The 13,476-nt window shown below is 37.2% G+C and overlaps 1 protein-coding gene across 1 annotated transcript in view; it reads left to right on the top strand.

The window, feature by feature from the left end:
* The window catches only part of COL6A6 (collagen type VI alpha 6 chain), a gene marked incomplete at both ends in the record, with an annotated part of 63,451 nt that overhangs the window by 45,594 nt on the left and 4,381 nt on the right, over positions 1 to 13,476 (top strand). The window contains 12 exon segments of the mRNA XM_084208229.1: positions 185 to 247; positions 1,001 to 1,063; positions 1,747 to 1,809; positions 3,379 to 3,441; positions 3,883 to 3,933; positions 5,461 to 5,496; positions 5,634 to 5,696; positions 6,015 to 6,077; positions 8,307 to 8,342; positions 9,225 to 9,261; positions 10,006 to 10,493; positions 12,387 to 12,477. Coding sequence (XP_084064355.1) covers positions 185 to 247; positions 1,001 to 1,063; positions 1,747 to 1,809; positions 3,379 to 3,441; positions 3,883 to 3,933; positions 5,461 to 5,496; positions 5,634 to 5,696; positions 6,015 to 6,077; positions 8,307 to 8,342; positions 9,225 to 9,261; positions 10,006 to 10,493; positions 12,387 to 12,477 — 1,117 coding nt within the window.

Below are 13,476 nucleotides of genomic sequence, written 5' to 3'. Positions count from 1 at the left end.
TGCTTTTTATTTGAACTTTCTTCAATAGGAATTTGAAGCTGTTTGAAAATTGTTTGCAAGCATTGAAAAGCATTCTATCAACTGATACTCTGTACAGATACTAGATTATTATCTTTTGATGTATAAATGAGAGATACTAATTTGTCTGTGTTCACTGTTATTTTCTTGGCTTTTGTTCTGGCAGGGTGAGCAAGGAGATCTGGGAGAAACAGGCTACTCAGGAGAAACTGGTCTTCCAGGCCCACAGGTAACTAATAGAACTTCTGAGTTGTTTCTATGTTAGTTATGGAGAAAATAAATTTTCTGCCTTGATGTTTTGTTTGTGTTTTGGAAACCTTTGCTAACTTCAACTAATTAATATTATGAGTGAGACTCCTTCTTGGCAAATCTTTTCTGTAAGCCTAAGTAATTAAATGTGGCAAGTTACACGGGTGCAACTTCTAGTGAAATTAAAAGAGGAGCATGAGTAGCAAAAATTAGTAATTTATCCAACACATCTCCAATGTACGTGATATTATCAAGCAAATATTGTCAAAATTAATTAATTAGAAATTGTCAACAATAAATACATAAAACCTATTGCATTGACAAAACCAGTGAGAAAAGCCTTGTGTTTAAAAAATTTGATAGGTGGAGTAATTTTGAACAGAATTATTGTGATAGACTTCTTATAGTAGCTTTGAGTTTAAAGATGCTCTTAGATGCTTCTAACTTTTAAAGATGTTTAAGTTTAAAGGTGCTTTTAACTTACCTTTTAGGATGGAGAAATCATGCCTGGTTGATAGGAGGCTGCTTATGGCTCCCTTGATATCCTTAGACACCTCAGTGGGTCTCTGAATCAGACTGTCAGGCCATCTCAGGTGCTTCAAACAGGCAAATCCTTATAACAAAACTGCAAGAAGTTTGACCTCTGGGATTCTGGTCATTGCAGCAACATCATTGTCATTGAAGGGTTGTTAACATTGAACTGACTTTTTGTTCAATGTCTTCTTTACATCAGGGCCCAAGAGGACCACAAGGGATCAGAGGACCTCCTGGACCACAAGGCATGCCAGGCCCTCTGGTTAGCTTTAAATAAGATATTCCATCTGTACCCTTTAGGGCGTCTCATTATCAGTGTTGATATTGTTCTTATAAAGAGTTTTCAAAAAGCTTATAAAAAGTAGAAACAGGGATTTTTGGTGTAATACTTAAGGAAACTGATTTGCAGTCTCATATGGTAAAATAACAGCCTTGAAAATAAATTTAGGTGTCTGAATAGCAAGTGCTAGGGTGTGATGAGGTTGTAACTTTTGAGCTGCTGAACTGTCTGTTGAAATTCTCACTTTTGTGATGTGGTTGATTTTGGGGATTCTTGTTCTGGAATTACACCATTGTAACTCAGGACTGAATTTCCTGTGCTGTCAGCCTTGATCATCTCTTTCAGTCAACTAATGATGCTCATGCTTACATAGCCAATTATCTATGTACATTAGTATTTTTTTTGCCAATATTCACTAGCTATCTATGCAGATAGAAAAAAACATTTATGTCATACTTGATAATATTTTGAGAATTTTATGGCAGTTGTACAGATGACAGGACCTAAGTAGAATGATAGTTTGACCAGTAACTCTTACTTGTGGTCCTCAAAAGCCCAATATTTTTACTGATTCTATAGTAATTTCAAGTGCCAATGAATCCTTAAGTGCAGTGAGCCCTTGATTTTTTCATTGTGCACCTTTTAACTGATGTTTCTTATTACAGGGTAGTCTGGGGATGCCTGGTTCACCTGGCTCTGTTGGAAAATTAGGTGTAAGAGGAGCAAAGGTAAAGATTTTCAAATTGCAGCAATGTAATGATGTCATTCATTCAAGACTGACCAAAGAAGCATGGACTAACAAAGAGTTAGTTCAGTGCTGTGAAACATGTGCAGAATGTAATGTTTTTAAGATATTTTTCACTTGCATGGCAAGACAAGTGATGTGCTTAGTGTAATCTTACACATATCAGACCTATACTAAGTTTTTAGTGTTGCCATGATCACTGTTGTTACTTGCTCTTGTGGTAATGGTTCTGAATGGGACCTGCCTTCTAACAAAATGGAGCAGAAATAGGGCAGTGCTGACCCTTGTGGGTTTTTTATGAGTCCTAGAGTCTGTCCAATCAATTGAAAATACTCACCAGTGAATCATAGAATGTCTCATCTTGGAAGGGATCCATGAGGATCAAGTCCAGCTCCTTGCTTCTTGCATGACTACCTAAAACTAAACCATAAAGAGGATCATTCAGATGCTGCTTGAAGTCTGACAGGCTTTGTGCCATGACCACTTTTCTGGGAAGCCTGTTCCAGTGACCAGCACTGGATCAGTGACTTCACCCTTAGGCGAAGAACTATTTCCTAACATCCAATCTGACCTTCCCAGTTCAAAGAAACACAGCTGCTTATTTTAACTTTGTTTTTCTTAAGATTCCAAACCAGTCCAAGGAACTTTTGCTGTTATGGTGTCTATTTTGGAGAAATGCACATATTGAGATGAACTGAATAAACATGCAGGCAAGCAGAAAGGCTTATACTAACAGGTTGTTGGCATTGGAGTTCACTTACTAATAATGAATGTTATCCTTACTTACCTTTCCTTTATGTTTGTTGATATGGAGATTTTATTTAATAAAAATAACTCAATTTAGGTGCTGTTGTATATTTGAATCTAAAAACCACAAATAATACCAGCCTTTCCATCTCTTTTAAGGGTTGTAACTTAGTGACAGAGAGGTATCAGAAGGTCAAAGTGCTGCCATGAAAAGAATCACTGTGTGAAAACAGACATTAAAACAGTGACTAACATTGGGAAGATATATGGGAATTTCCATCATATATTTCATTTTGTCACTCTGGTTTTGTGCTGTTTAATATTAGGGACTTTGTTAGAAAAATATTCAGTTAGAAAGTGAAAACAAAAATGGAACTGAAGAAAAGAAGCCCTGAAAGAGGGCTAAGAGCACAGTGCAGACAGTCTGCCTGAGAAATGTCATTTGCTATCAACAGGTGCTCCAGATTGGTAGAATTCCAGAATATGTCCTGCTACCATTAATATAATTTTTTCCAAATCCCACTTTTTTTAAAATTTGTAATTCTTTATTACAATGGGAGTTTTATTGAACTTTGATGTTCAACTGCATGAATGCTGTGCATATTCTGATTTGCCAAGTCCTTTCCAGATCTACCACGTGGAACAGTCCATGAAATATGATCTGCAATGGAATGCTTTTGCCCAGCATCAAGTAGTCTATAAAATGTATAGGCACACTTCAGTTTAATAGGCAGGTTGCATTTCAGAAAGAAGAATTCTCCTGAATGAGGCAAAACTAATAGCTTTTCTGTTTCATTTATGACAGGGTGAACCTGGTGACCCTGGAGAGAAGGGCTTAGCTGGGCTTCCTGGACAGAGAGGCATTCCTGTGAGTTTTCTGCCCTAATTCAGGACCCCTGTATTTTAATACCTATCCATCTGAGCCAGGAATGTCCATTCCCTTCTATTTTCTCTATTTGATACAATTAAAATTATTTCACTTTTTGTTCTCAGTTTCCTTATAGACATCAGATTTCTTGTGGGCTAGAGACAATATCTTTCCCCTCAAATTCTTTAGAAGAGAGAAAGTATGTAAAAGGTAGGGCACACAGTGGAAAGGAACTATGACCTCTGTCCTTCTTTTTCCTCTACAGTTTTTGCCATTGTTTGCTAGTGTTTTTAGACTGCGTTTTGATAGCTTGTCCAACTTCATCAGTCTTAGTAGCTTGGGCAAGTCACTGTTATGGGACAATCTTAATTCCAAAATGAAATTGGATATAAACCTAATCCTCGATTAAAAGCTAACTCATAATATATTTAACCTACACAGGGCATGGATGGCAGAGATGTCTATGGTCCTGAAGGAAGCAAAGGAGCAAAGGTACGTGCTTCAAGTCAGAGAGTCTCTCAGTCTCCATTCTACTGTGTTACTAAACATGATCATCCATATTTGATTAAAAAGAAATGCAAGACATGCAAAGTCCATTTCTAAGGTTCAGTGAGAAGCTCAGGATTACCACAGTTCTTGTGAGACATTCTTCCATAGGATATTCTTTTGAGGACTACTCACTCTTTCCCTGATGTGTGTGTATATATATGTGGAGGATTGTATTTGCAGTGCACAGTGCTTTCTTCCCACTTCAGCTTGCCTGACTGAACATTGCTATTGGCAAGTGTTGGTGGGCTGGCTACCATGGGCTCTTTCAATTTTTCTTGTTTCAGAGGAGGGATTCCCTAACAACCAATGTGAGGGTGATACTCTCCAAACATCCTTACTCTTTTAATGGGAATTTTTTCCCTTTTGTTCCTACTGTCAGCAGTAAGATCTGAAGATTAACCTCTGGATTGTTAAGAAATTCTTATAATTCCCCTCACAGTGCTGAAAAAAAAAAGTAATGAAATGCCTTCTTTCCTAAAATTGTACAAGAATTCAGCTAAATTAAAAAGTATACAGAAAGTATAAGGTCAAAATCATGGCACCAGTGGATCAGTCCATGAGCAAAACGGTCAGGATATTGGAAACAGCTGCAGTTCTCCTTTCAAAGAGTTTGTGCAATATTGCAACACTAGTCCTTTCTTGTTGCATGTGAAACAGAAGGGGTCCAGTGAATCTCACTGGTATCTGTTTCACTCTCCCTTTCTGTGAGAGAATCAGAGTGCTGCAGAAAGCTGCAGAAAAGATATGAAAGGCTTTCTAGGAGCCTCTCCAATAGAGTAACTCCTTTTTCTTCAATGGCTTTTTGGTAAAGTGGCTCTTGATACTTCTTATTTTCCAATCTCTTTTCTTACCTTCTTAGCTCTCACAATTTTCATTGATGGCAGGGTTTCATAGGTTACATGCAAGAGGACAAGGAAATATATAAGTTATGGGAATTCTAGTGTTTAGGAAAGATACGCTTCACTTCTGATTGGTTTTTGTGAGAGTTTGCCTATTTCTCAAGTGGGAACAAAGAACACACTAGAAACTGAAGTAACTGAAAACAGTTGATTAATTGACTTCTAGAAAGTCAAGGAAATATTATGGTATCATTGTTTAGCCTGGGTGGCATAAAATTTTGAAACTACATTCAAACACTAAGTTCTGAATCTGAATTCACATGCTATATGGGAATTCCTCTGCATGTTATTAGGAGACATGAATAAGTTTTGATAAAGCACTTACTTGAGAAATGGAATATTCTTGAAAATTTAGAAACTGGTGGAACTTCTTAAAATGCCCTTCCTTTAGGTGAACAAGGTATTGATCTAAAATTATGTCATTCAAGACCAGAGTAGCAGCCACTATTGCTCAGATGAGTTGTAAAGCTAAAAATAATTTTGGAATTTTTTTTTGGTTTAAAGACATCAAACAGTAACCAGATCACAAAGTTCTAGATTCTTATGAAGTCTTTGTCCTTTCTTTTCATAGGGAGAATCTGGATTCATAGGATATCCTGGTCCAGAGGTATGACTAAATAGGCGTGTTTCATTTCTTTTAGTCTTGTTTTACATTATTCTTCTTTGTAAGAAGAATAATGTTGTTGCCTGTGTTTCTGTCTATCTTCTTCTTTCCAATAAATTCTGGATTTAATTTATTTTTAGGGAGAAGAAGGAGATCAGGGCATTCCAGGAGCTGAAGGACCCAAAGGAATTCGGGGCAGAAGAGTAAGAATGATAAATCTGCTAACTCTGTCAGAGTTCTAAAAGTAAAACCCATACACCCAAATGTTTTTTATCAAAAGTTTTTAAATTTGTTACCCTTCTGATCTTTTATTGCCATAATTTTGGCAAGAAGTCTTGGGAAAGTGCAGGTTGAAATCTTCAGAAGTGTTACTTGCTAATAATTGTTAGGAGTGGTAGACTATCTTCATGAAAATGCAGGATCCAACTCAAAGTATCATTACAGAGGTTTTTTTCCCCTGATGAATTTTGGTACCTGTGCATGCAATTATAAAGAATAATATATTGTGTTTCTATTTTTAGGGTAATTCTGGCACACCAGGTTCCCTGGGAGATCCAGGTGACCAAGGGCCGTCAGGACCTATGGTAATTGTTTTTTAAATAAAAGTTTTATTTTTAAAAAAATCACCCTTAAATTACTCTTAAAATACAATTAGATTAATGGAATAGCTAATAGTGTTTCACACAGTAAACTATGTTTAGTCAGCCTGGCAGTTGTACAGAGTTATGTCTTGCCTGTGGATGTGTGTGCACAGGAGCACCTGCTGCTGGAAATGAAACTGCAACAATACAATGCTGGTCAGAATTTCTTCCACAGTATTTGGTATTTTCTTTAGGCTGTGTGCATATCTAATTAAAAGAGCAGAGAATACTGAAATATAGAACTGAATAGATCTGCTGAATGCCAATGCTTTTTTTTTTTTTTAATTTAAAAAGAAGAGCCAGGTAAAATGAAACTTGCAGTTACAGGCACTTATTTAAATCTTAAATTAACTAAAACCTGTTTATCCATAATACAACCAGATGTCTTGATGTACTTTCCAGTGTCTGTGCTCTGCATTTTATACAACAAAATGTTTTATTCTCTATCTAAGCAGGTGAAAGGATTGTGGATTTCAATAGGATTTAGGACTAACCCTTTAAGTAATTAGGAAAATCCCTGTATGTGTCTATCTTTATCCGGTGACAATTCTGAAAATTAGCTCCACAGTGACCAGAAACAATCCCTAATGTTAATGATTTTCTTGTTAAACTTTCTTAAGCTTACTCTTTCAATTTAAATGTAGAACATTGTTGGTAATATTCTCTTTACCTGTATAACATGGCCCACAGGATGTGTGTAACTTAGTAAACATTTTTTCCCTTCTCATTACACTGTCTTGGTTAATAAATGTACCTGTCCCAATTTATTCTATGATGCTGGGCGCAAGAATGGTTAACAGTGCCAGCTGGAGCACATTCCCTCTCTGCTGCTTGGCCACTCACAAAATTTACAGATAGATCTTGTGAGCTGACAAGCCACAGCTGTAGGCCTTGCCAGTCCGTGGTCCAAAAAAAATCTTCAGAGGTTATTCAAGTTCAAGGTCCTCTTCAGGTGAGAATAGAGCTTGGGATGTATGGGCTTGGTGGGGTTATTGCCGTAGCAGTGCATCAGTGAAATGAGAAAGTGGGAACCCTGTAAGAAGTGGAAGAGATGGAAGAGATAGGAATGCAGGAAGAGGTACCTGTAGTAGACAGGGCCAGCCAAAACAGGCTTGTTTTACCCATCCTTGGTGGTTTGATTATCCATATATGTCAAGTCTGCCCAGCTCAGTCACCACCACCAACCTGCTATCAGCAGCATAATTTAGGACCCAGGCAATTCACAGTAAACTCTTGCTGAACAGTACCAAAGAGCATGGAGCTGCTGGGAAACATAAGAAGAAAAAAGCATGGAATGGCAGTGATGGTGCTAGCAGCAAGACAGCAGAGGAGTTGAGGAAGGTAGCTCAGGCAGATGGAGGAATGGAAGGTTAGCTGAAAGGGGAAAGAACAAATATGGAGACAGGTCTGTAATTTGGAGATGTAAGGAAGTATACAATTCTGATAAACTGTAGTGTTATGGTAGAGAGAGGGTGAGGAAAAGAAGTGGGATGGGGATTTCAAATTTTTCTGCTGTATCTCATTGCAACTCCATGGGAGTAAGGGAAATTTTCAGTAGTCTTCTTATGCATCTGAAACGCACATATGATGAGTACTCAAGCTCCCTTGAAAATTAGTTATTTTACCTATATTTCATTCCTGTTGTGAAGATTAAACAATATTTTATTTTGAAAAAAAAATGCTTGGAGTACTGTTGTTTTTCCACAGCTCCCAAGGAGAAAGTTGCAGAGTAGGCAAAGGTATCATGATGTGTGTATGGTCTGCAGGATCTTTCAAGGTAGAACTGTGGGGATTGTAATGTGCAAGAGGAGAGGGAAAGCTTGTCACACACCAGATGCTGGAAAATATGTGAAGTGCAAATGACAGAACCATAGCACAGAAACTGCTGTTTATAAGGGAACCCAATTCTGAATTGTACTGCTCCCTAAGAGCAGCAAGTATTGAACATTTAAAAACCATTAAGGAAAATGGACTGACAATTAAATCTGACAAGTGGCCTGCAGCTCTGAGCAGGTCCACAGAAATCTATGCTGGGAACTGCTGGCTCCTCTCAAAGTCATAAATGATTGCTGGCAAACACTGTTTGCCTGCATTTTCTTTGGGCTACAGAGTAACACATGGGAATACATCAGCAGGGTCTGATTTTTTGGACCTGTGTTTAATTTGTTTCAGGGTACCAAGGGACCAGTGGGCACCATTTTAATGGAAGTAAGTAATCACCTTACAGCTAACTATACTGCATGGAATTATCTGGTTTGGTTTTCATTGATAATCACTGACAGCAATGAGCACAGTTAGCTGTTATAAAATAGTATCTTTTCCATGTGCTTGTCAGAGCATGCAGTGGATTCTTCCATTCTGAAAGTAACTAAGGAATGAGAAACATTTATGTATGTGGATTAACACCATGTCCAACTTTTACAAACTGTTGGACAATTAATATTAATTTTTCTGTTTCTTCTCTCATATCAGTTTACACAATAGCTCGTGTTAGGGTTGCTATTTCCCCTCTTGTAAAGGAAGGCATTTCTTCAGCAACAGTTATTTTCACTGGGAATTGCAGTGCAGGATTTCTTCAGAATCCTAATCCCATGTAAAATGAACACTTCTGAATAAAGGCTTCATTAATCCTTGCATGGATGACCACCTGCAGGCAGTACTATTGCAGGTGTCCAGAGGTCATCCTCTCCTCCTTCATGGACTTCTCATTTCATATGTAAGTCACTATTGGAATGCTCATTGTTTGTGGAAGTGCCATTGACTAATGACGTCTTAGATCAGTTTATTACGCAAAATAAAGAATAGATGGCTCTCATTCATAAAGAATGTAATGATTGTTTTAATGCTTCAGAACATCATTAAATGCCAACAGAGCATGTCTAAAAACATGTGCTGGTTTCTGCAGCAAGGGGAGAGAGTCCTTGTACTATCTGTTATAAAAAGAGACTGGACTCTGTGATTCTAGATTTATTGTAATGGAAGTTATTTTAGGAGCTGGGATACCTTCAGCTCAAATCAACAGTAAGATTCCCTGTCTGGGGTGGGCTGGGATTTGCCATTAATTCCTTTTTTAAATTTTTGAACCTGCAGCCTTGTGAACTCGTGAATTTTACCCGAAAAAACTGCCGTAAGTGGGGAACATCTTCTTTTATCTCTTTCACCTAGTCACTCCTCATAAATGGAACAGCCTTCATTGGAAACCCTATAAACTGGTAGTTTGTATCTGGGTTCAGTTTGACTGGTAGTTGTTAATTGTGAGAGGGATTCAGCAGGTGTATGAAGCAGACTTATGCTTTTTGCTCATTTTTCCTATTTGTATATTACAAAAATTATAACAAATATCTCTTCCTCATTAAAGATTAAACAAACCTCTGGCATTGTGCCAACACCCTTTGGGGTGCTCTCTGAGAAAAGACAGTATTTGTGTATCAGCTGTTCCCCAGATTAGGTTTGTTTATTCTCAGATATCTGTGCTCAGCAAGCAGAACCCAGGATAATTTAAAAAATTCTTATAAATTAAAAATAAAAAAATGCAGTAAAAAAAAAATCACTGCACTAAAAAGTAGTGTAGTAAAATTTCACTATTTTGACTATTTGATTGTAAAAGAGGAATGTGGTCTTGCACTGGCAGACTCTGTCAGTTGTCTGAACTTTGACCAGGCTGTTCATTGAAAGCCAGTGAATAAGTCCCTATTTTAATGCATTTGAGTCCAAAATAATTTAATTGCTCTCCCTCTCTTCCTTCCAGCATGCTCATCAGGTAAGCCCATCTAGTCTCTGAATATCTATTATTTTATAGATTTGAAGAAGAAACTAACAATGTTTGACTTGTGGAAAGGTTCTCACGTAACTTTTCTGCTTCAATACACAGACACATGCCCAGTTTATCCAACTGAAGTGGTTTTTGCCTTGGATATGTCTGATGATGTCACACCAGCTGCATTTGAAAGAATGAGGAACATTGTTATGTTATTGCTGAAGACCGTTAAGATCAGTGAAAGCAATTGCCCAACAGGTGCTCGTGTCTCTGTTGTTTCTTTCAATACCAATATGCACTACCTCATCCGATTCTCTGAATTCCAAAAAACCAACTTGCTGCTGCAAGCCATCCAGAGAATCCCGCTAGAGAGATCCAGTGGAAAACGAAATATTGGGGCAGCCATGAGATTTGTTGCAAGAAATGTCTTCAAACGTGTTCGTCAGGGAATCCTCACAAGAAAAGTTGCCCTATTTTTTGCCAATGGTCCATCGCAGGATGATGTTGCCATCAGCACAGCTGTGCTTGAGTTGAGTGCCTTGGATATCACTCCAGTGGTTATTGCCTTCAGCGAAGTGCCAAATGTCAGACGTGCCTTCTCTGTAAGTAGAGCCTATTGAAAACTGAGTCAGTCACCCACTTGCTGAGTATCTGCTAGGATTTGAGTGAATCCTGTTCTCCAGCCTAAATCCTACAGGAACTGTCCAATCCCTTACTAGAAAGCGGTACATTAAAGGTGACTGTTTTAACAAAGCAACAGGGATTCACTTGACCATAGTGATCACCATCTGACCTTTTCTTGAACATGAATTATTAATCTCTTGTGATTTTAGGGCAAAACAGAGAATTTCCATAATGTGTTAATTTCACTTATTTACCTATGCCATTATATTTCTGAAGTTGTAACAAGTAATAAAAATTTAATCAACAAACTCTGGTCCTAGTTTCTAGAAAAATTAGTAGAAGGCTTCAAGCATGCCTTTTGTTTTTTCAAAGAAAATTAAATTAGCAGAGCCTCTTTTGATATCTTTATTGCCATTTGTACAGGAGAAAATGATGAAATTTTGTTTTAAAATATGCCTTCATCTAAAAGATAGTAAACAAAAACAAATAGTTAATTTTACAAGGTACAAAAGGAAAGCAATTATGTATTTATTTAAGGTTTCATAATATAGATTGCATGTTGTGTGTCTTTTCAATTTGTTTTACTACCATCTGTGCTCAGTTTTAACTTTTTCAAAATAAAATTCATTCCATCTGCTGTTTCCTCAAAATTGTCCTTCTAAAAGGAAATATGCCCACTCGTACATGATAAAAAATACAAAACTTGGAGTCTGAGTTCTGATCTAGCAACATCTAAGTCAATCCTTTATTATTTATACTGTATCTATCCTCTTGTAGCCTCATATTTATTAGTTGATTTATGTATTTTTCTGGCTGAATGATAATTTAGCAGAATGAAAAATTTCTGCTGACACATGAGAAGGAACCTTATGGTTTATTGCCTGGGCTGTTCCACAGGATAAACAGAAGCAAGAATTAGTATTTTCTTTACTTAGTATAAGCAGATTACAACTCTGAATGTATGTGATGACATCTGGTGACTTTACATAGATCTGTCTTCAGAGTAAAAGAGTTTAAAAGAGCTGCTTAGCAGGGGGAAAGGCAAAAAATTCACTGTCCAGCACTCCTTTAAGTTTACAGTGATGGCAAGGCAACCAACCTCACCACCACCCCCAAGTAAATACAACTTCCCTTTTTAATTCAGATGGACTTCTGCCCTTGCAGTTGAGAGGTGGTGTAATCTCTATGATCCTACAAGTCTGTAGCTACAGATACTTACTGGCTTTACTTTGCTTCAGGAGATTCTGTTTAGAGACCACATGCAGCCATTGCCAATTCTAATTCCTTTGAAGAGTTCTATCTCTGACATCATTAATAGATGTTAATCAGAAATTAATTGTGTGGTGTATAACACACAAAGCCAAAGTTTAGTGCAAAGAAGTAATTATTTCTTTGCTTACCATTATAGCTTATTCATAAATGTTCATTTCCTATAATACTGTGATATTTTAAAGCCATTTTTATCTTAGCCTACAAGGAAATGCTTTTCCATTGGATCACATCTGGATGGGGTTGGGTGGTGGTCAGTGAAATTGTAGAATGTTGGAGCATCTTCAGAGTTCCTCAAGCATTTCTGTGGTAAAATCTTCCACTGTGAAAGATTTTTTCTTCCAGTGATGCCAGGAAACACATAGGTTGCTCTCATAATAGAACTTTCTAATGCTAGAATTTTCCCTCCAATAAATCATCTTCACTCTTTGTCCCAGAAAAAACTGAGATATCCTGCCCTTTTCTTTGTAGAAAAATAGCACCCTCTTAAGAAAATAAAAAAGTGATAATGTTTCCCTGGGAGAAAAAAAGGAAAAAGACAGAGTCTTTATATATTTTGCCTTTCTTCTTAAAGTTGCTTTTGTGTCTGCTTTAAAACACAGATTGATGACACAAGAAGATTTCAAGTATTTGTTTGGGAAAGACAACAAGATGAAAATTTGGAGGGCATCACATATTGTACACTGTGCTTCGGTAAGACATTTTACAAATTTCATCTGTTGTGTTGGTCTATTTACCATTTAAATAACACATTCTATCTCCCTTTTTTTTTTTTTTTTTTTTTCTGCAATGTAGCGGTGGGGAATTTTTCTGGTACACCTTAGACACACCTGTGCTTATATAGAAAAAAAATAAATTAATGAACTGGTGAGAATCCTACTGCCATAAATGATTCTACAAGAAGTTTGCAGAGATATATTAAGAACTGTGTGGTTGGTTGCATGGAGCAACTCAGCCCAGCACTGCAGGCAATAGGGATGTCTGAGTGTTCCCATTCCAGGACGGCTACAAGACCGTGCTATGGCTGTTTCTTATAATTTTCAAGAGAAACTTCACTCCTTTACAGAGGAAGCTTTACTCCTTTTTCTGTCTCTGACATTCCAGCCAGTTGAACCCTTCTGCAGCTGGGCCTTCTTACCCTCTGTGACAGATCATTTTGTGGTTACAGAATACCACTGCTGAGAAGTTACAATTTTAACTTCCTCTTCAGTGGATGGTATGAAATAGAATCTCAAAATCACAAAAGCTGTTTAATTAATTTCTGTCTCAGCCATGTGAAATGAATTATTGTGTTTTGCATTTCCTTGTTAACAGAAATGCACTTAAAATAGTAATAAGATTTGGGAAGGCAGGCTCATTTGCTGTAAGTTATATGCTGTGAAAGGAGGAGAAGCTACTAAATGATAATATGTCAAAATGTTGAACAATGATCTGAGATGAAAAAATTGATTCTGTGTCCTTTACAATGTTCAGATTTCAACAGAAGAAAATTTCTCCAGGGAACTTTTATCTATGAAATTTTTACCTTATGAATGTTTTTCTGCTCTTATGCATGAATAATTTCCCCTGGTACCTCAAAACTTTCTTCAACAAGACTCATCTGTTGTTCCTTACTAGAACAAAAATATTTCAAGCTCCTGTTACAAATGGAAGTAGGGGTTTAGAAAAGTCCTTGCCTTTTGCCCAGGCCCC

The sequence above is a fragment of the Fringilla coelebs genome (genome assembly GCF_963513975.1).
Source record: "Fringilla coelebs genome assembly, chromosome: 1".
Taxonomy (NCBI): domain Eukaryota; kingdom Metazoa; phylum Chordata; class Aves; order Passeriformes; family Fringillidae; genus Fringilla; species Fringilla coelebs.
Note: the sequence above shows the minus strand (reverse complement) of the source record. Positions and strands in the feature narration are given on the sequence as shown.